General features: G+C 61.5%; 2 protein-coding genes across 3 annotated transcripts; both read left to right on the top strand.

The window, feature by feature from the left end:
* The first annotated feature begins 393 nt into the window (after positions 1–393).
* On the top strand, positions 394–5,390 carry MRGBP (MRG domain binding protein). Its single transcript, XM_087445008.1, has 5 exons — positions 394–570; positions 1,239–1,360; positions 3,290–3,371; positions 3,665–3,739; positions 4,367–5,390. Exons 1-5 carry the CDS (start codon positions 423–425, stop codon positions 4,552–4,554), a joined length of 615 nt encoding a protein of 204 aa, XP_087301134.1. The 5' UTR covers positions 394–422; the 3' UTR covers positions 4,555–5,390.
* Positions 5,391–9,731: 4,341 nt separating this feature from the next.
* OGFR (opioid growth factor receptor) lies at positions 9,732–18,505 on the top strand. 2 transcript variants are annotated; one of them, XM_087445006.1, is made up of 7 exons: positions 9,732–9,914; positions 12,723–12,791; positions 13,247–13,325; positions 14,044–14,122; positions 15,428–15,494; positions 16,115–16,263; positions 17,107–18,505. In XM_087445006.1, exons 1-7 carry the CDS (start codon positions 9,762–9,764, stop codon positions 18,194–18,196), a joined length of 1,686 nt encoding a protein of 561 aa, XP_087301132.1. In that variant the 5' UTR covers positions 9,732–9,761; the 3' UTR covers positions 18,197–18,505. The 2 variants fall into 2 exon arrangements, with proteins under 2 accessions (XP_087301132.1, XP_087301133.1); XM_087445007.1 differs by having other exon boundaries at positions 9,762–9,914; positions 12,728–12,791.
* The last annotated feature ends 1,268 nt before the right edge of the window (positions 18,506–19,773 follow it).

The raw sequence follows: 19,773 nt of genomic DNA, 5'->3' as shown, positions 1-19,773 counted from the left end.
CGGGGCCCCTGTCGGCCAGGGCAATGGAAGCCCTGGGAGCCCACGCCCGCGGAATTGTCAGTTGCTCGTTCTTCTTCTCTTAACGCTCCACGGAGGTGTGATTTGCAATCCCGCCTTCGAAGCGCTCAGCTTAGGGCGGCGTACCCAGAACTGTGCAGCCGCCGCCACGCCCTCATTTACAGGCTTCGGTCCCCCGCCCCAAACGCGCTCCGTTTCCGCGATCCGCCCGTTCTGCCGGCGCTGCGCCGCGGGGCCGGGCCGCCAGGGGGCGCGGCGAGCCAGCCCTCAGCTGCGCCTGCGCCTACGCCGCGCGCGAGCCCGAGCGCGAGCCCGCCGAGAGCGCGCCCGCCCCACGAGTGCGCCTGCGCGGAGCCGTGGCCGCGCCCGCTCCCGCCGGGGGCTCGTCGCTGGGCGGCCGGGCCATGGGGGAGGCCGAGGTGGGCGGCGGCGGCGCGGCGGGCGACAAGGGGCCGGGCGAGGCAGCCACCAGCCCGGCCGAGGAGACGGTGGTGTGGAGCCCCGAGGTGGAGGTGTGCCTCTTCCACGCCATGCTGGGCCACAAGCCTGTCGGTGAGCGGGGCGCCGCGGACCCGCGTGGGGGCGGGGCGGGCGGGCGGGCAACGGCCGGGGCGCGGGCGGGGCGGGGCCTGCTGCACACCCACCCCCGTCCCCCCCGCGGACCCTGCCCCTCCTGCACCCACCCCTGCCCCACCTGCACCTTCCACCCCTGTCCCCCACCCGCGGACCCTGCCCCTCCTGCACCCACCCCTGCCCCACCTGCACCCTCCACCCCTGTCCCCCTCCCGCGGACCCTGCCCCTCCTGCACCCCCGTGCCTGTCCCCTGCGCGAACCCTGCCCTGTCTGCACCCACTCACCCCTGTCCCTCCTACACCCACCCTGTCCCTCCTGCACCCACCCACCCCTGCCCCTTCCATCACCCATCCCTGCCCCATCTGCACCCACTCACCCCGTCTCCTCCTACACCCACCCCTCCCCACTCCTACACCCACCCACCTGGCCACCCCTCCTGCACCCCCACCCTCTCCTAAACCCACTCCTCCTGTGCCCCACCCCTGCCCCCCTTTACCCCTCCCTCCTCCTACCCCCATCTCTGCACCCTCCTACACCCCCACCACCTCCTACACCTCACTGACCTCTGCCCCTCCCCCCACCTACTCCTCCTCTCTTACCTGCTGTGCTCCCCCCCCCCCCACAAGCTGACCCCTTCCTCCTGTAGGTGTGAACCGGCACTTCCACATGATCTGTATCCGGGACAAGTTCAGCCAGAACATCGGTCGGCAGGTCCCGTCCAAGGTCATCTGGGACCACCTGAGCACCATGTATGACATGCAGGCCCTGGTGAGCTGACCCTTCCCTCCCCAGGCCTTCCAAGGCCAGAGCCCCGCCTTCCCCAGACGGATCTGGCGGCAGAGTTCCCCCTCCATGTCTCCTCCTCGAGGATGTGCTGGGCCCCTGTCCTCATGTCCTGTGGACGTCCCCTGGGGGAGCACATTAACAAGATAGCTCAAAGTAGTTTTACAAAATACAGAAACCTAATAGCTGGTTACCCATGCAGAACTGTCTCAAATTGGGTGGTTAGTGAAGGTCTCTCTAAGGAGGTAACTAGGGAGCTGAGGCCTGTGGGGGCCCCTTAGGCCACTGTCAGTCTTATGGGACAGCCCAGAGGCTCCAGGCAGGAAGGTGACCAGATGTAAGTCACATTAAGAGGAACAACAGTGAGCACCAGGCAGGCAGGGAGGTCTCATGGAACCCCCAGCCAGCTGTGTGGGCAGGTGAGCAAGTTACCTGGGTAACCAGGATGGCTGGAAGAGACAGGTGGTTGTTCTGGCAGAGGAACGGCAGGTGTCAAGGCCCCGTGGCAGCAGGAGTTGGTGGGTCAAGGAGCTTAGAGAGGCCAGAGCACCTGGAGAGTGGGGTGAGAGGGGGTTTCGGGACCAGAGAGGTGGGAACCTGTGCCATGGTTAGGGAAGGCTCTGTCTCCCCCTGGACTCGGGGCTGCACCTGCCCTCCCGGCTGAGACCTGGGTGCGCGTTGCTGAGGCGGAGAACGCTTGCCCCGCTCTTGCGTCCAGATCCTGCTGTACCACTTCTTTCTGTTGGCCTTGGGCGAGTTGTTTGCGTCTCCTTGTCATAGCATAGAAAGGGGATAAAGATGACAGCTGTGACCTGGGACTGACCGCCCGGCCTGCAGCAAGTGCCCTGGAAACTCGAGCTGCTGTTGCTGCGTCGAGGACAAGCTGCTAAACTAAAGGAAGTCCTCCCGGAGCGGCCTCGCTCTTGTGAATTCCATGCCTGTCACGTGGGGTCACTGGGTCCCCAGGCACCCTCCGCGCCCTGACTCCAGGCTGGTGGGGGCTGGATGGATGCTGGACACAGATGAGTGCAGCAGGGTCCCTGTCCTGGGGGAGCCCCTGTCACATGGGAGACAGACAGACAGCTCTGAGCTGCAGACACTCGCTCAGAGGAGCCTGTAGCTGTGATGCCCAGCATGGGGCCCACGTGACACTCACGGAGCTTCAGGGTGCCGCTCATTGAGGACTGGGCAAGGCCTCGGGCCTGTCATCTCCTTAGACCTCATCACCACTATAGGGCTGATGCCAAGTCATCCAGGGCCTTGTAAATATGAGTCCCTGGACCCCACCTACAAGGTGACCCGTGGGCCCAGGAGCCAGAGGGGCTCGCAAATGTTGGTCAGCCAGCTCAGCTTTCCCTTCATCCAGGAGTCTGTGTTTCCGGGGTCCCTGTCCCTCCTGGTATGTGTGACCTGCAGGACGGGTGGAACCGCATAAGCATTCAGGGTGCCTTGCTCCACTTTGCCTTCCTTACCTGGTTTCTGTGGAGGTGGCTTTCCTTGCCAGCAGCCTAGCTCCTGCCACGTGGATGGGCACCGGAGGCACCGTGGCCTTCCCTCAGGGCTGTCACCACCCTCTGATCGCACTCTTGGGGTGAGGGAGCCATCAGTGGGGAGCCTGGCCCTGTGACAGCTGCCCCAGCCTCATCTCAGGGGACTCCTGCCGGTCCCCCAAAACTGCTTGCACTGCAGTGTTTGCTTCCTCTGAGTCTGTGAAAAGCCCAGCCCGGGAGACCCCACGAGCAGAAAGAACAAAGAGTCTTCACCTGCTCGGCGCCCACCCACTGCAGCCCTCTAAGACAGCTGTGAGCGTTCGCTGGCTGCTCCTGAATTGGCTCTTACACGTTTTTAGTGACTTGCTAAAATCACATTTTCTTCGTTTCTTAAAAAAAAATAAAACGCCCTATTTGCCGTCAGCACGAGTCTGAGATTCTTCCATTCCCGAATCCAGAGAGGAACTTCGTCCTTCCAGAAGAGATCATTCAAGAAGTCCGAGAAGGTGAGACTCAGGTGGGGTCAGATTTGGGAATTAGAGAAGATGGGACATGGTGTCAGGGTGAAGGTCATGACCTCAGGGAGAAGCGAGGGTCGCTGACGTGATGCTCCGTCCACCTGGATTGGGGAGGCCTGGGGAGCCTCCTGGGATCAGGGAGGACTTTGTTCAAGAACAGTCAGCATCTTTAAAAGCGGCCTGGCAGCAGCGAGGTCCATACACCTCCCAAGTCAGGAGCAGCCCCAGCCTGAGCCACCCCCAGGTTGGCTTTCGGTAACCACCAGCTGTGTCCCCCACAGGAAAAGTGATCATTGAAGAGGAAATGAAAGAGGAGATGAAGGAGGATGTGGACCCCCATAACGGGGCCGACGACGGTAAGTGTGGAGCACGCCCCACCTCTCCCCTGAGGCCCGGGACACGGCACCCCACCCCCTGCAAGGCCTCCCTGCAGGGCGCAGCCGCATGTCCCCAGCCTGTATTTCAAGTCCACTTGTAGCCATTGCCGCTCTGCCTGGTTCAGCAGTTGTGAAGGCAGCTTCCGTCTGCTCAGGCGGGAGCCTCGGCGTGCGTGGAGGTCTTGCACGTGGCCAGTACCGTGAAGAAACCACAGGGCAACCTCGGGCACTGGTGTCCAGTCAGGTGGACGGTGTGCAGTGCAGGGGGCCCGACTGGAGTCACACGTGTGTCTGTCGTCTTGGAACAGGACAAATCCCGAATAGCAAAGACGCACAGGGCCCAAGCCTCGCTCCGCCTTGTAGGATGGGCGTGCGTGGATGGCCGTGGCAGGGTCCTGCAGCTGAGCGTGTGCTCCCCGAGGCCCGCGTGGTAGGCACATCCTCAGGAGGACCAGGCACTCTTCAGGCCACGCGGGCATCCCCAGCTCTGGAGAAGCCTTTTGGGTCAGAGTGTCACGTGTGTAGATGCAGAGTTTTTTAACTCAACAGGAAGATGAAATAAAATTCTGTAAATTCTATTTTCAGCCAAATGATTTTGTCTCCCAGTTTTTTCATCTTCAGGAAGCTTGGGGAAAGCCACAGAAAAATCCAGCAAAGACAAAGACAAGAACTCCTCAGACTTGGGGTCCAGAGAAGGGGCGGACAAGCGGAAGCGCAGCCGGGTCGCTGACAAAGTCCTGACCGCCAACAGCAACCCCTCCAGCCCCAGCTCCGCCAAGCGGCGCCGAACGTAGACGCTCCCCGGGCGCGGAGGAGGGCGGACGGGCCGGCGGACAGGCAGGAGCCGTGCTCACCAGGCAGGCGGCTGGTCAGACGCCGGAGGCCCCGCACTGCCCTCTCAGACCATCTGGCCTCTGATGGATCCACGAGACCAGGATGGCCCCGCTCTCTCAGGTGTCGAGAGCGGTGAGTGGGGAGTCGGGCTCCGTCTTCTCTGGACGTCCACACGTGGCTTCCTGGGACGTGGATCAGCTCCACCTCTGCTGAGGCGCTGGGGGCGGGTAGGAGACCCGGCATGGCAGGCAGTAGAGCACCGTCCCCCTCCGTCCTCTGAGGAGCGCTGGCCTTCCCGGGCGACTGGCTCTTCCTGTGCATCCATTCGTCCATCCGTCCGCCACTCTTTCTACAGTGACTGCCACCTCAGGAGAGAGGCCCCCGTGCCCACGCCGCGGCCCCTCCCTCGCCACCTGAGAAGCAGAAGACTGGATGTTGTGCCTCGTTCACTTGTACTGTAATGATGTATATAATTTGGTTGGTATTTCACTATTTAATTTTTAAGAAGCCTATTTTATTAGTGTTTTTTAGGAAGAAAATACTGCAGAAGTTAAACCTGTGTTGTATTTTTTCTGAGATGTTTTGTTTTAAGGATATGACTACGGAGGTACTTTTTGCTCAGTTTTTATATGCTAGATACAGAGAATTTGTAGCGGTTATTTTTGTATTACCGATTAGCTTGCAAACAGACCAAATGAGCGAGTGAGGGGAAAGCCGGCTGTGGGGCTGCCAAGGCCGTGGCTCTGGGGTGACTAAATACACTTCCGTTTGTGGAAAATTAAAGCACAAAAAGCAACCTGGAGTCGTGTGATTTTGATACCAAAATGACTTACCTTTTCCTACGACAGCAAGTTGGTATTTTTCCAAGATTTGTAACTGAGGCTTACACTTAGATGACTTATTAACATTCACTTGATACAATGTATGTACAAAATAGTAACAAGCCTGGAGAGGTTACTTTGTTGAGTGTGACAAGCCCTTCAAATGCAAAATGTTAGGAGAGCGAAGGGCAGAGCTGGTGCCTCCTTCTGGCTGGACGGCCCCGTGTGCCGTGAGTCTGCAGGCTGCTTGTTCTCTGCAACTGAGGGTCCGGCCATTCCATGTGACCCGAAAAGGAGGCGCTCTCCCTTCTGGCCAGCCACCGCGCCCCTGCTCTTCATCTTGACAAACCACGAGGAGACAACTGCCATCCACCCGGCGGACGGAGCCTTGCTACCATCCGGGAGCAGGAGGTCAGAACTCACCCGAGCCCATGAGGCCAGGCCGGGAACCATTTCCTCTCCATTCTGAGATGGCATCCCTGGGGTCTGCCGCTGTCTGAGCACAGCAGACACCACACTCACCCCGAACACCCAGACGTACGAGATTCCCTGTCACCTCTCCTTGCCACAGAGCAGGCAACGTGTGTTGTGTGTGTGTCTGAGAGGGAAGAGGGAGCGGAGGTCTGTATTATAGTGGGTTCTAGAACAGACTGGGGAGAGAACACTCGCCCGCCCCCTTGGCCTCCCTCTCACCACCAGCGTGTCCAGCAGCTGTCCCTCAATGCCCACTCTGTGCCAGGTCCTGTCGCTGGAGTCGTGATGCCTGAGAGAAGCCTGGCCCTCAGCTCAGAAGTGGCCAGGGAGGTGGGACAGACAGCACTGGGGTGGCACGTGGCGCCAGGAAGAAGCAGAACAGGGGCGGGGGGGGGGGGTCTTCACCAGACTCAGTGGTAAATCCCCTTCTGAAACAGCATCTTCAGGGACCTCAGAACATGCTGGAAAAGCCTAATTAATAAATCAAACCTGCCTCATTTCAATCATTTTACATTTTACTGCACTTCTAGGAGAATCAAGGGGCCCACAGGGCAAATCCATCAAGGCAGGTGGGCAGGTGCCCCCCGCCTTGGGTGTCCCATTCTGGCCCTGCTCCGCGTGTTCTCGCACCTGCCAGCGAGGCTGACCGAGCAGCCCTGCTGGGTGGACAGACGCCCACGGCCCTCCTGGTCCCTCAGCCTGGACCAGCTCACAGGATCTTGGCTTCCCTGTGGGTAGGTCCAGCTCCTGGTCTGTGCAGGTCAAATTCACAGGCCTGTGCGGCATGTAAGCTCTCCCGGCCCAGGGGTCCGCTCTGTGACACGAGGGTCTTATGTACCCCACCATGTAACACGGAGGGCACCAATGGAAACCGTCTCTGAAAGTGAAGACAGAGCCGCAGAACGAAAGCACACGATGAGGTTGGTCCTGCAGTTCACTCTTGAGTAAGACCTCACTTGTTAACAAGCACTGCTGACCGAAGCCAAGAAGCCTCCGCAGAGGCTCTCTGTGCCAAGGACACCTGGGACCCGAGCACCTTCCCTGCAGCTGCCAAAGACCTTTCCTGCATGGCCGGCAGGTGGGAATGGGGTGGGCCTCAGGTGGGTGTGGGCTCAGCTCTCTCTGCTCTGGCCCAGCCTGGGCCCCTCATGGGTGATCCCGAGGGCCCGTGGCTCCCAAGTAGTGTTAATACATATTGATCAGCATTGGGTGCAGTGGGGCTCCCTGCTTGGCTGGTCAAGTGGGGATGAGGCAGCACCACCTCCAGGCAGACCACCTACTGCTGGTGCAGGAGGAGTGCCCCCTGTGAGTGCCTGGGGGTGTGACTTCCAGGGGGGCATTGTGGCAGGTGCACCACTTTTAGCCCCTTGCCCAGCCTCACAGCCAGCCGTCTGGACACTGAGCCCACAGTGGCGTCCCCAGACGGCAGAGGGGAAGAAACACTGCCCTGTGGCACGGAGCCCTGAGTTCCAGCTTGTTCCCGCAGCAGAAGCTGGGCTTCCCAGATGAACACCCCTCTGAGATGAGCTCTACGCGCACTGCGCACAGAAGCACCTAGAGACGCACAAGGGCGTGGCTATGACTTGTAAAGCGGGCGTTGGGCGATGTTTGAAGAACCACTCTCTTGGGGAAGTGGCCTGCAGTCCTGGCCCTGGCAGCAGGCAGCAGCGAGGGCTGTGGGCCCTGAGCACGGCCGGGCGGGGATGATGAAGCAACCTCCTCCTCCACAGCAGTCTTGTCTCTCTTTTCTGGGGCAGAGGTGGGGCAGAGCCGGCCCACCCAAGTGTTCTCAGAGCAGCCAAACCCTGTATGACGCCCCAGCACCCATCAACGCCTCTCTTAGAGGCCCCCCGTTCTACCCAGATGTCATAGCCAGGGTCTCCAAGGCCAGCTGCAAATCGGCTACGAGAAGGTCAGGCCCGTGGCGGCAGTCCACAGTGGGCGGTAGCTGCTGGCTTAGCCACTCCCCAGGAAGCCCACCATGGCCATTGATAGAGGACAATTTGCAGAAATGCCCAGAGCACCATACCTTTGGGGGGGTCACCACCATCCTTTTAGAAAGTGAGATAGCGTGTACACAGGTTCCAGACAGGTGAGACTGTGCCCGGAGAGTTGATGAAGGTCACCGAGCCAGCAAGGACTCAGGGCCAGCACCGAGAAAGGCCTTCAGCTGTGCCCACAGCCAAAATCAAAGGTTCAAGTTCAAGGTACACAGCTTAAGAAGTGTCACCGTCCCCAGGCACAGGCAACCTGAGGCCTGTCAGCTGGCTTGCAGGGCTGGGAGAGGTCAGCGTCCCTTGGGGGCTGGGCCTGGACTTCACCTTCTGACCCCTGTTACCCCACAGGCAGCTCTCCCAGGAGCCATCCTCACTGCCAAATCTAAAAGCCAGACTTGACTTTTAGCTAAATTTTTTAAAAACAACAAAGTAGTATAGTATCTACAGAAGAAGAATTTTACCTGGGGTGGCCACTCCCAGTTTTCTCCCATTTTGAGGGGTGGGTCACCAACTTTGCTGGAGCTCCTGTGGCCCCCCAGCAGTGTCAAAGGCAGAGGTTAAGGGACCCACAGCCGCTGGGAAATTTGCACCTGAAGGCGGTCTTCAGCTGTCTGAAATCTGCCAATGTACCTAAAGAAGGCAGCCACCACCAGCCCCCAGAGAGGCCCCTAAGGGGGCGCTTAACTGGAGCAGCCTGTGTCGAATGGCCCAAGGGTGACCGCCAGGCATTTCCGCCTCCTGGTGTGCCGGCCTTTGTGTGGTGCCCTCGCTAAGTGCAGGCAGTACCTGTGTCTGGTAACCGACAGAATGCGGCAAAGAGGATACAGGTCAGGCCCACGAGGACGTGCGTTATAGCATTCTCAGCACACTGGGGGGACTCTCCTGCTGGCCTTAAAGAAGCAAACTGCCCAGCTGTGAACCACCTATGAAGGGGACACAGGGATCTCTGTCCTACTGCCCGAAGAAGATGGATTCTGCCAACAGTCTGAGAGAGACTGGAAGCACATTGCTCCATATGATGAGAACACAGCTCCAGCTGACACCTGGTGGGCATCCTGGGGGTGGCTCCCAAGGGAGATATCCTGGGGGGAACATCCTGGGGGGTCGCCTTCTGGGGGACATTCATCTGGGAGGGACAACTTGCAGGCAGTATCCTCCTAGGGGGGCATCCTTGTGGGGGGATATCCTCCTGTGGGCATCCTCCAAGGACCTTCTGGGGGGGCCACTCTCTAGGAGGGACATTCTCAGGGGGAAGGGATATTCTCCGGGGGGTGGGTTCGGTTTCCAGGAGGTCAGCATCCTCTGGGGAGAGAATCCACCAGGGGAGGCTTCCTTTAGGAGGGCATGCTGGGGGGTGATTCTCTAGGGGGTGGGCGTCCTCCAAGGAGGGGCCTTCTTGGAGGGGAGGGCCTTAGGGGAAACCCTCTGAGGGGGATGTCCTGGGGAGGGGGTGCTGTGGGAGGGGTTCTCCTGGAGGCAGTCATCCTCTGTGGACAAACTCCAGGGGGGCATTCTTCAGAGAGATATCCTCCCTGAGGTCACCCTCCAGGGCTGGTATCACTGGGGAGGTATCCTCCAGGGGCCACGTTCTGGGGGAAGGGATATCCTGGGCAGTTCGCAGGGGGACAGGGGTCCTCTAGGAACATCCTCCAGAAGGCATCCTGGGGGGGGCATCCTTCTGGCTACATTTTTCTGGGGAGGACACCTTCCCAGACACCTACCGGGACACCTAAGCGTGGGCATCGTCCGCGCCGACGGCGTCAGCAGCCCTTGGTCGCTGGGCGGTGCTTCCCCGTCCCGCCCCCCGTCCCGCCCCCGCCCTTCCTCCTTTCACTTTCGCTTCCGCCCGAGCTCAGTCTCCGCCGCCGCCCGAGCATGGAGGACCTGGACTGCGACTCGACCTGGGAGGAGGACGAAGAGGAGGACGGCGAGAGCCCGAGCGCCGGGGGCGACGAGGATGACGAGGCCGGCGGCCTCGGGGACGCGGACGCGGAGGACGAGGAGGAGGCACCGCCCCGCGCGCTCCAGGTGCAGCCCCTCGCGCGCCCCCCGCGCCCCGCCCAGATGCCCCGTCCCGCGCCTCTGGGGAGGCCGGCCCGGCCGCCCTGGAATGGGAGGCGAGGCCCTGCCCAGGGGTCAGGTGCCGGGCCACTGCTCCGGGGAAAGCCGTCCGCCCGGGGCGGAGGCACCTCTCAGAGACCCGGCTGGGGGCCTGGCTCTCCCTCTCTAGCTGTGGCCGTCTTCCTGACCCTCGTCCTCCTCGTGCGCCCCTCATGATCCCCCGGACATCCTGAGGTCTGCCCTGACCTGTGCCCCCAGCTCTGGCCCAGCCAAGGGGCCTTGCAAGGAGGTCCAGGGCTGCCCTCAGACCCGTATCCCTAGGGCTGATGACGCTGATGACACTTCTTCTAGGGGATGCCCTGGGCACATCCTTGACTTCCCTCTCTGTGTCACATCCCACCTCCAGGCCTTGACTCTGTCCTCTAAATAGATCCCAGCCCTCTAGCCGGCACCTCCGCTGCTTCCGCCAGCCTCTCAGCCTCCTGGCGCTCCCTGCTGCCACCCTGGTGCCACTCAGGGAGCACCTCACCCTCTCACCACTGGCCAAGACCCCCACACTCAGGCCCATGAGCCCCCAATATGTCCCACCCTGGCTGTTCCTCACTGGGTGCAGCACCCACCCACGCAGTCTGGGGCCGACCTTCCGCCATCCTGGAGGTGGCCTTGGGGCCTACATTGATGTGACTGGCCTGAGTGGGCAGCCAGCTGTGCCCACTGGTCACTTGTGGCTACCACCACCGGTTATTCTTGTCACTACTGTGATAGGGCAGGTTCCCCGTCATCACCACTGGTTACTTGCCATTACCACCAGTTCCTTGTTACCACTGGTTACTTCTGTTGCCACTGGTTACTTATCATTACCAGTGGTTTCTTGCCGGCACTCACTGGGCGTCGCATTCCGTCCGTGGGTGCTGTTGTCCCAGCTGGGGTTCCAGGTGTTACGAGGGCCCGGATGAGAGCTGTCGCCCTGTGTCCAGTCGCTATTGGATGAAGGTGTCTCTGCACTGCATCCAGAGAGTCTTGGATTCCAGCCCCTATGGCCTCTGGGATGGGTTCTCCTTGTGGCAGATGAGAGCTCTGGTTGTCAGGTTTATCTCTGGGTGGTCAGCAAGAGGACCCGCAGGGGCTTCTGGGTCTGCCTGGAGGGCCAGCTGCCGCAGCACACCCACAGTGTTTGGGGCGGGCACAAGTTCCTTGGGGAGGCAGGCCAGGCAGTGGTCAGGGTCACGGGCCCGGAGTCATAGGGCAGGAATCTGGCTCTGTCCCCGAGGCGGATGCCCACCAGGTGTGGCCCAGATTAGGTGAGAGGACACTGTCCTCTCTAGTTTCACAGGCCACGCTCCTCAGCAGTGCTCTGGCGCCTGGACTGCCCTGTCAGATGCCCAGTCTTCCCTGTCTCCTTCGTACTACAGCTTCTGTCCCCCTACAAAGTCCCAGTCCCCTCCCCCCTCCCAAGAACCCCCGTGGCGCTCCCCGGCTGCCCCACACTGGGTCCTGGTGCAGCTCTTTAGGGCTTTGTCCTGGGCTGTGTCATATGTAGGGCTGGCCCTGCTCTGAGCTGTGTGCATGGCTCGTGTCCAGTCAGGCCCCATCCTCTTGATGACCCCGGGAAGTGCCCGGCTGGCCCCAGGGAGGAGAAAGAGAAACTGATGGAGAGGTGGGGCCAGCTTCTGCTGAGTTTCCATTTCTTTTGCTGGCCCTTGGCTGGTAGAAGAGAACCTCACCCACTGGTCCTGGTTTAGAAATCCGTCAGAGAGGCAACTCCAGACCCCAGCTGGAGCTCTGAACCATTGAGAGCATCTTGTGGGGTGGGGACACAGTCGGACCCAGGGGAGGCAGTGGTGGGCCTGGTTCCTAACTCCCTTCCAATGCTCCTTTGCTCCTTCCAGGATCCTGGAACCCAGGTGTTTCCCCGGGATTAGGTGTCCCCTCCTCTCACGCCCAGGGGCTATATCTGCCCAAGCCCCTCCTCCTCCCCCAGCCTCAGTCAGACCCCAAGCTGGGCTCAGCCCAGCCATGCCCCCCCACTCTTGTAATAAGGTAGGTCAGGCTGCATTTACCCAGCGTGCTGGTCACCAGTTACCTCCCATCCTTCCTGGGACCCCAGGGTGCTTGGTCTGCAGGGATGGGGGCTGCAGGGGTTGAGGGGCAGCACGGAGCCTCTGGCATCCAGATGGAAGGAGCCATCTGGGATGGAGAAGCCTTCCCCCACCCCCACCCCCAACGGGGCTGGAGGCCAGGAGACATGGGGTCTGGTTAGTGAGAAGGTTTGGGTGGGGATGGGATTGGCTCCCTGGGCCTCGGTCATTTGTTCCTTCTTTGGACCCTGTGACAGGCATTTGAGGCCCCTCCTGGGACTGTAGGTGGCGAGGCCACTGCCCTTGGGGGACAAAGCCTGGTGACAACTTAGAGCACAGCGCAAGGAGGAAGCACTGGGGAAGGCGGGGGTTCCTGGGGGGACCTAACGGGCTGCGGCCTGAGTAGGGGTAGCCCGCAGACACAGGAGGAAATGAAGCTGGAGCTTGAGGGGCTGCACTCCAAGAACTTGCACGTTGGCCTGGGGGTCCTAAGGGCTGGAGCGAGCGGCAGGGGCCGAGCAGGGGCAGGCCTCGCTGCAGCTGCTCCAGCCCCCTCTGGTTTAGCTGACCGCTACCCCAAGTGCTTGCTGCCCTCACCAGGATGGGGGCTCACTGGAGGTGAGTCCTGCTTGCTGGCATGCCTGAAGGAGTGGGGAGGGTCTCCCATGGGGTCTCATTCTGCCTCTTCTCTTCCCAGTCCAGGATGGTGGGGTCCCGAAACTGGCGAGCCATGCAGGACACGCGGAGGTACCGGCACCACTACCCGGTAGGTAGCCGCCCATGCACCCTCATGCCTCCGCAGCCCAGCAGGGATGAGGCCGGCTGGACAGTATGTCCTGTGTCCTGCCCGAAACCCCACCTGGGCCTACTGCTCCTCCCCTAATCCCGGGTGACGGGCACCCTTGCCCTTAAAATGCAGTCACAGCGCCAGCTGGTGGTGCCTCCAGGGGAGGCCGGCCCCGCGAGCCCATCGCAGCCATCTCCTTGTCCTCAGCCCCTCTGCACCCGTGAGTGCAGATGAAGGGGCCCTCCCGGCGGCGACCCACTGTGGTGACAGAGGCCGGTCCTCTCCTGGGGTAAAGGGTGCAGGCTGGGGCTTGGGGTCCTCGCCCACAGTATGTGGGGGTTTGGGAGACCCCCCAGGAATGCTCTACTCTAAGGGGCCCTCGGAGGCAGCCTGTCTCCAGTGAGTCCAGCCGGCACCTTTCTCTGGCCCTTCAGGATCTGGTGGAAAGAGACGGCAACGGCGACACACCAAACCTGAAGTTCTACCAAAACGATATCCCATTCAAGCCTAACGGTGCGTCCCCTTCGTCTGCTGGCAGCCCCGTCCTGAGTGGGAATCCCTCTCCCATCTGCCTGGCTGGTCCACTGGGACATGCTTTCTAAATGGTTAGGAAAAATTTAAGGTAGAATAATATTTTGTGACATGTTAAAACTGTATGAAATTCACATTTCAGTGTCCATAGGTGAAGTTTCATTGGAACCCCACATGCCCATTCATTTATGCATTGTCTGTGGTTGCTTTCCCGCTATAGCGCAGCGTAACTATAGCAGAGGCCATGTGGTCACACAGCCTCAAACGTTCACCTGGCCCTTTGCAGAAGGGCCCTCCTGCAGCCACTTTGCGGGAGACCACGCTACGGGGTGGGGTTCGTCTGGACGTTCTCTTTGAGGACAGAGTTCCAGCTAATAGGCTGTGGTTTGGGGGGACAGTGAGGCCCCCCTTCTGGACTGGGACCACTTGTCCTTCTCCTGAGGGGCCTCCTGGGCCCTCTTGCCCAGCACACCCAGCGTGGTCTTCCTACTCTGGTGTGCCCTCGGTCAGCAGTGGGGGCCCGGTTTCCAGATCGCAAAGGGGCCGAGGGTCTAAGTTGGGGGGTTAAAATCACATGAGGTGTGCACAGCTTGGAGCTGCCAAGTCCAAGGGTCCTGCAGAAAGGAGGGGAGGGGGAGTAGGGTTGGCACTCTCAGCAGCTCCAAGATGACTTGTCGTCCCCTTCCCCTGGGGCTGCTAGGCTGTCGCATTAAGGACATTCTTCAAAACTGGGAGAACGACTATGACCTCCTGGAGAACAATCACTCCTACATCCAGTGGTGAGTGGGAGGGATGGGGGAGGGGCTCTGGGGGAGGAGCTGGGGGTGCAGATGAAGGGGACCCTCGCCCCTAGGCAGGACCCTGGCCTCTTTCCGAAGCACCCTGGTGCTTACTGAGTGGGCACACGCGTCCTTTCTGGAAGGCGCACTTGCGCTCGCCGCAGGGCGCTGCAGGGCCAGCAGCGGCTGAGGGAAGACTCTGCCTGCACCGGGAGCCCCTCTGACACGTGCGGTGGCAGGGTTCTGATGGCAGCTTGTGGTGACCCGCACCTGCACGCTGCCTCGGAGACCCGTGACATTGCCCCACAAAGACAGGGTGCCTGTGAGGACGGCACGCAGGGGCCTCTCCTGGGCACAGGGCGTCGTGGGCAGCGATTCTACAGCATTCATGACGGGAGAGAAAGAACCTCAGAGTGAAAGGAAAAGCTCAGGGGCTGGCCCTTTGGCGCAGTGGTTGAGTTTGCGCGCTCCGCTTTGGCAGCCCGGGGTTCGCAGGTTCAGATCCCCCGCATGGATCTACGCACCGCTCATCGAGCCGTGCTGTGGCGGTGTCCCATATAAAGTAGAGGAAGATGGGAGCCGGCCCCGTGGCTTAGCGGTTAAGTGCGTGCGCTCTACTATTGGTGGCCCGGGTTCGGATCCCGGGCGCGCACCAACGCACTGCTTCTCCGGCCATGCTGAGGCCGCGTCCCACATACAGCAACTAGAAGGATGTGCAACTATGACATACAACTATCTTCTGGGGCTTTGGGGGAAAAAAAGGAGGAGAATCAGCAATAGATGTTAGCTCAGAGCCGGTCTTCCTCAGCAAAAAGAGGAGGATTAGCATGGATGTTAGCTCAGGGCTGATCTTCCTCACAAAAAAAGAAAAAGTAGAGGAAGATGGGCACAGATGTTAGCCCAGGGCCAATCTTTCTCAGCAAAAAGAGGAGGATTGGCAACAGATGTTAGCTCAGAGCTAATCCTCCTCACCAAAAAAAAAAAAAAAGGGAAAGCGGGGCTGCCCTGGGTGGATGGTGACAGATCAGCCTTGCTGCTGGACACGCACCCCGAGACTCCCATAGGCTCTGCGCACCCGTCCTGGTGTCCTGTCCATGACACCTCCCTGGAGCTCTCGGGCCCTCACCCCGTGGCTTTATTGATTCGCGAGAGCCTGTGGCAGTGTTTGTCCAGACTGCCCCTCCTAGAGTTGAGCAGTGAGCCCAGAGAGGATGGTGAGCTGCCCCAGGCCCCCCAGCCAGCGAGTGCCCGAGTGGCTGGGAGCCCATGTCTGCCACTCATGGGCTGCTGTCTCTTCTCCCAAAGGCTGTTTCCTTTGCGGGAGCAAGGAGTGAACAGGTGCGCCGAGCCCCTCACGCTCCGGGAGATCGAGGTGAGTGCTGGAGGCTAAGAGGCCGCCCCTGCCTGGGGAGGGGGTCACATCTGGCCACAAGTGTTTGCACCACGGGGAGTACAGGAGCCGGAAGAGCCCTCAGTGTAATTATCTTCCCTCCAAAGTGGCCTTTGCCTCCGTCCCCTGGTGCTCTTTACACTTCTAGAGAAATCCGACTTTCTGCGGTAGTTTGCCTCAAGTTGGGGAGTCCAGGGCAGGGGCTTGGCTTTTGTCACCCCTGTTTGGGCTGGAGTGGGACACTCCTCGAGAGTTGAGAGGGGCTCGGGGAGCCGAGGGCCCGAAGGAGGTAAAGCAGGTCTGCGGAGAAGATGGTGGTGTTTCCTGCCTCCGGCCCAGCCCAGGAGGCCCCTGAGCTCCCCAGCAGCTGGAGGAGTTCCTCTCAGGGCTAAAGCAGACACCTCAGGCCCCAGAGAGACCGTGTAGCAGCTCAGAGTAAAGAGAGCGGGTGAGCGCATCCCCGGCTCCTCCCCGTCACTTTACCCTAGAAGTCTGGGCCTAGGCCCCTGGATGGATCAGGGCCCAAGAGAGGCATCGGCCAGCCTGAGGTCCACGCCAGCGATGCCACCCAGCTCTCTGCTCTCCTTGGGGGTGTTTTCCAGGAGTTTAAAAGCTCCAAGGACATCAGGGAGCGGTTTGTCAAGGCCTACGAGCTCATGCTGGGGTTCTATGGGATCGAGCTCCAGGACCAGAACACGGGCAAGGTGTGCCGGGCTGATAACTACCAGAAGCGCTTCCAGAACCTGGACCGGTGAGGCCACCCTTACTGCCCGCTGCCCTGTGCCCTCCCCCCTCCTGCCCCCACCTGCCCTCCTGCCCCCTGCCCTGCACACCCCCCTCCGCCGCCCCCTGCTGCCACCTGCCCTGTGCCCCACCCCAGCAGTACAGGGGTCTCCGGTTGAGGAACATGGGGCTATGCTAGGTTTCAGGCAGGTGTAGAGGCATTTCCAGGGAGGAGGGCACTTGGACAAGTGACCAGGGCTTTGAGCACCCTCCTCCTTGCTCACAGGAGGGGGTGGTCCACCTGGTAGGGCGTGGGAACCTAGAGAAAGCCACAGAGGCAGTTTGGCTTCTTGGCTGTGTCCCTCCTGCCCGCATGGGCGTGAGTCAGGTTGCCAGCAGGGCTGACCTGCCTCTCAGCGTCCCTGAGCCTCGCACCTGGTCAGTGGCAGGCACAACCCCCGTGTCCCCGTTGAGAAGCACTGGGCGGGGAGGACGTGCAGGGAGTGAATCTGCTGATGGCACAGCCCCCTTTGCATGTGGATGACTGAGGCCCCCATGCTGGACCCCCATGCTGGGGGGGTTCCATGGGACCAGGGGACACTCACCGCTGTAGAGGATGCCTCACAGTCCCATGCCTACATGGTCCTGGTCCATGGGGTGTTTTCTCAGGGACTGGGGCGAGGCCCAGGGGGGTGAGCAGGTGGGGACAGAGTCTGGACATGTGGACCGGAGTGTGTCTGCTGGTGGAGACACCAGGCTCCTGGAGGGGCGGGGTGGAGCACGGTGGGAGGAGAAGAGCAGGCCTTGGCTGGGACCACCTACCCTCGTGCGCAGCCCTGCTAGCGCTCCGCTCTGCTCACGCTCCCCCCAGGCACAGCCACAACAACCTCCGCATCACGCGCATCCTCAAGTCGCTGGGCGAGCTGGGCCTGGAGCACTACCAGGCGCCGCTGGCCCGCTTCTTCCTGGAGGAGACGCTGGTGCACGGGGAGCTGCCGGGCGTGCGGCAGAGCGCGCTGGACTACTTCGTGTTCACTGTGCGCAGTCGGCGCCAGCGCCGCGAGCTGCTGCACTACGCCTGGGAGCACTTCAAACCCCGCTACAAGTTCGTCTGGGGGCCCCACGACAAGCTGAAGAGGTTCAGGCCGCACTCTCCGCCCTGTCCACCCCTACCGGTGGGCCCCAGACTGGCCGAGGGCAAGGAGAGCCGTGGGGATCCCCTCCTTGCGGCTGGCGCCCAGGGGCGGACCTGTGAGCCAGAGAGGGAGGAGGAGGGGGACAGTGTGGCCCAGGGTTCCCAGCCAGTGAGCGCGGAGCCCCAGGAGGCCAGCGCGGAGCCCCAGGAGGCCAGCGCGGAGCCCCAGGAGGCCAGCGCGGAGCCCCAGGAGGCGGGGCCTCTGGAGAGGGACCAGGGAGATGAAGCCAGGGGCTGCGGGGAGGAGGGGCTGGAGCCCTCAAGTCCTAAGGAGAGCAAGAAGAGGAAGTTGGAGGTGAACCAGCGTGAGCGGGCCCTAGGGGAGCCGGCCCCCCAAGGCGCCTCGGAGGTGGAGAAGATCGCCCAGAACCTGGAGGGCTGTGCCCTCAGTCAGGGCAGTCTCAGGGCAGGGACCCAGGAAATGGGCAGCCCCGACCCAGGGGAGCCCGAGAAGCCCTGTCCCCAGCCCCCAGGGGCCAAGGTGACCGACGAGGTGAGGAAGCGAAGGAAGGTGGACCAGGGTGCCAGAGACGAAACTGAGGTGGCGGCTGGCGGTGAGGCCCAAACGCCAGCCCCCGCCTCTCCCCCTGCCCTGTCAGGGCACCCGGAGGCCCGAGAGGGTGAGAATGGGATAAAGGAGGAGGCAGAAGGCCCAGCGGGTCAGGAGCAGGGTGCCCCCAGGAGCCCGGAGACTGCAGGACCCACAGCGGATGAGAGGGCTGAGGCGACGGAAGCGGGGCCTTCTCCTGAACCCCGAAAGCCCTAAGAGAAAAGAGCCCGTGGGCCTCTTGGCCCTGCCCTGCGGCCATCTGGGAGCCACCATGCCAGCTGTCCCCAGCACCCGGCAGTGCTGGCCTCTCCCTGTGGTCACTGCAGCCACTGGAAGAACAGGCCCCGCCCTCAGGGAGGCCAAGGGCTGCGGGTCCCCGCACTTCGACCTCTTTCCGGCCTCCCTCCCCCTCTGTGCCCTGCCCCCGTCTTTGTAAATTGGCCCTTAAGGGTCTGGGGGGAGTGGGGCTCATTTTCTCAGTCTGAGCCGGGGCCTTTTCTGAATAAACTCATTTGATTTTGCGTGCTGGGGCGTGGACGGTGGGCCTGTGGGGGTGTGGGGTGGGGCTGGGTTCACAAGGGATGCTGCTCTCGGGACTCCCTCCGGGAGCAAGGTCCCCTCCCCACCCCACACCCTGACTGCACGGCCTCTGGAGCCTCTGGGGCAAGGCAGTTGGCCCCTTGGCTACCTCTTGTCACCAGCTCAAGAGTAGGTCTGGGGACTCATACACGGTCCCATCGGGTGGGCCAAGGAGGGGGGAGCAGTGTTGCAGTGTGGGGTCTAGCCCAGGCCTTCCCCCGCATGGTTCGGGTTGCAGTGATGTGCCTTGGGGGGCAAGCTCAGCAGTGCTCTCTGTGGCTCTGCCCCTTTGTCCCTGCCCGACAGCCTCAGTTCCCACCGACCCCCCGCAGCCTTCCCAGGACCCCCTTGGCCCCTCTGGCCTGGCATGGGCACAGTGCGCCTCCCACCCACAGCAGCCTCCTCCCCGCAGGGCGTGGTTGGCTCTCAGCCCAGCTTTGTCCCCCTGGGCCTGGACCCCTCCCTTCCTGGGCACCGGCATTTCTACCATCAGCACCAACCAGGGAAGAGACTGCAGGGGGCCACACACTTGCCTTTGAACAAATGAAGTGATGGAGGTCACTGCTCTCCTGGAGGGAGGAGGGGGGAGTGTGGTTCCTTCTGAGAGTTGAGCTGTGATCCATGAAAGCGTTGATGGTGTGGGAGGGGTGATGGACAGATGGGAAGTCTTTCTGGACTTCCCAGAAGGGGAAGACCAAGTGGGAAGGGGAGACCAAGTTAACTTTCACCAGTGCTGGGTCAGGGAGGGGCCTGTCCTTTACAGCTGGGTCGCCTGCCCGCACCACCCCGGTCTGCTGGAAGGGGAGGGACCCCAGGTGCCTGACCTCCGGTTTGGCTCAGAGACGGGGTTTCCACCACAGAGGGGAACTGAGATGGGTGTAGGGCATCAAACGCTGAGTCTCCTCAGTAGGATCCAGTGATCCCGTGGTCGGGACCCTCAGTTGAGACCATTTTGGGGCTCAAGTTCAGATGGAGAAGCTCGAAGCCTGAAGTGAGAAGGAAATGCCCTTGAGCGACCCTGGGGGAGGGGGTCTGTGCCCAGCGGAGGGACGTAGGGACAGGCAGGCGATCTGGCCTACCCGACCTCTAGGCTTCCGGGAGAGTGATGGCCCGAAACAGGTGGACAGCGGTTTGGTTCTGGCGGTGAGGCTGATCCTGACAGGGCAGTGGGGGGGGGTGCGGTGCTGCCAGCCCCTGGCCTCCCCCAGCCCTAG

Source organism: Ceratotherium simum, chromosome 21 (genome assembly GCF_057802395.1).
Source record: "Ceratotherium simum simum isolate JZ-2026a chromosome 21, ASM5780239v1, whole genome shotgun sequence".
Classification (NCBI taxonomy): Eukaryota; Metazoa; Chordata; class Mammalia; order Perissodactyla; family Rhinocerotidae; genus Ceratotherium; species Ceratotherium simum.
This window is presented reverse-complemented; position numbering and strand designations above follow the sequence as displayed.

Excerpts from the sequence above, each read along its gene's own strand:
- MRGBP (XM_087445008.1), top strand. The coding sequence starts at position 423 with ATGGGGGAGGCCGAGGTGGGCGGCGGCGGCGCGGCGGGCGACAAGGGG. Across the intron at positions 1,361-3,289 it reads TGTATGACATGCAGGCCCTG|CACGAGTCTGAGATTCTTCC; the intron begins GTGAGCTGACCC and ends ATTTGCCGTCAG. Across the intron at positions 3,372-3,664 it reads CATTCAAGAAGTCCGAGAAG|GAAAAGTGATCATTGAAGAG; the intron begins GTGAGACTCAGG and ends TGTCCCCCACAG.
- OGFR (XM_087445006.1), top strand. The coding sequence starts at position 9,762 with ATGGAGGACCTGGACTGCGACTCGACCTGGGAGGAGGACGAAGAGGAG. Across the intron at positions 12,792-13,246 it reads GGTACCGGCACCACTACCCG|GATCTGGTGGAAAGAGACGG; the intron begins GTAGGTAGCCGC and ends CTGGCCCTTCAG. Across the intron at positions 15,495-16,114 it reads TCACGCTCCGGGAGATCGAG|GAGTTTAAAAGCTCCAAGGA; the intron begins GTGAGTGCTGGA and ends GGTGTTTTCCAG.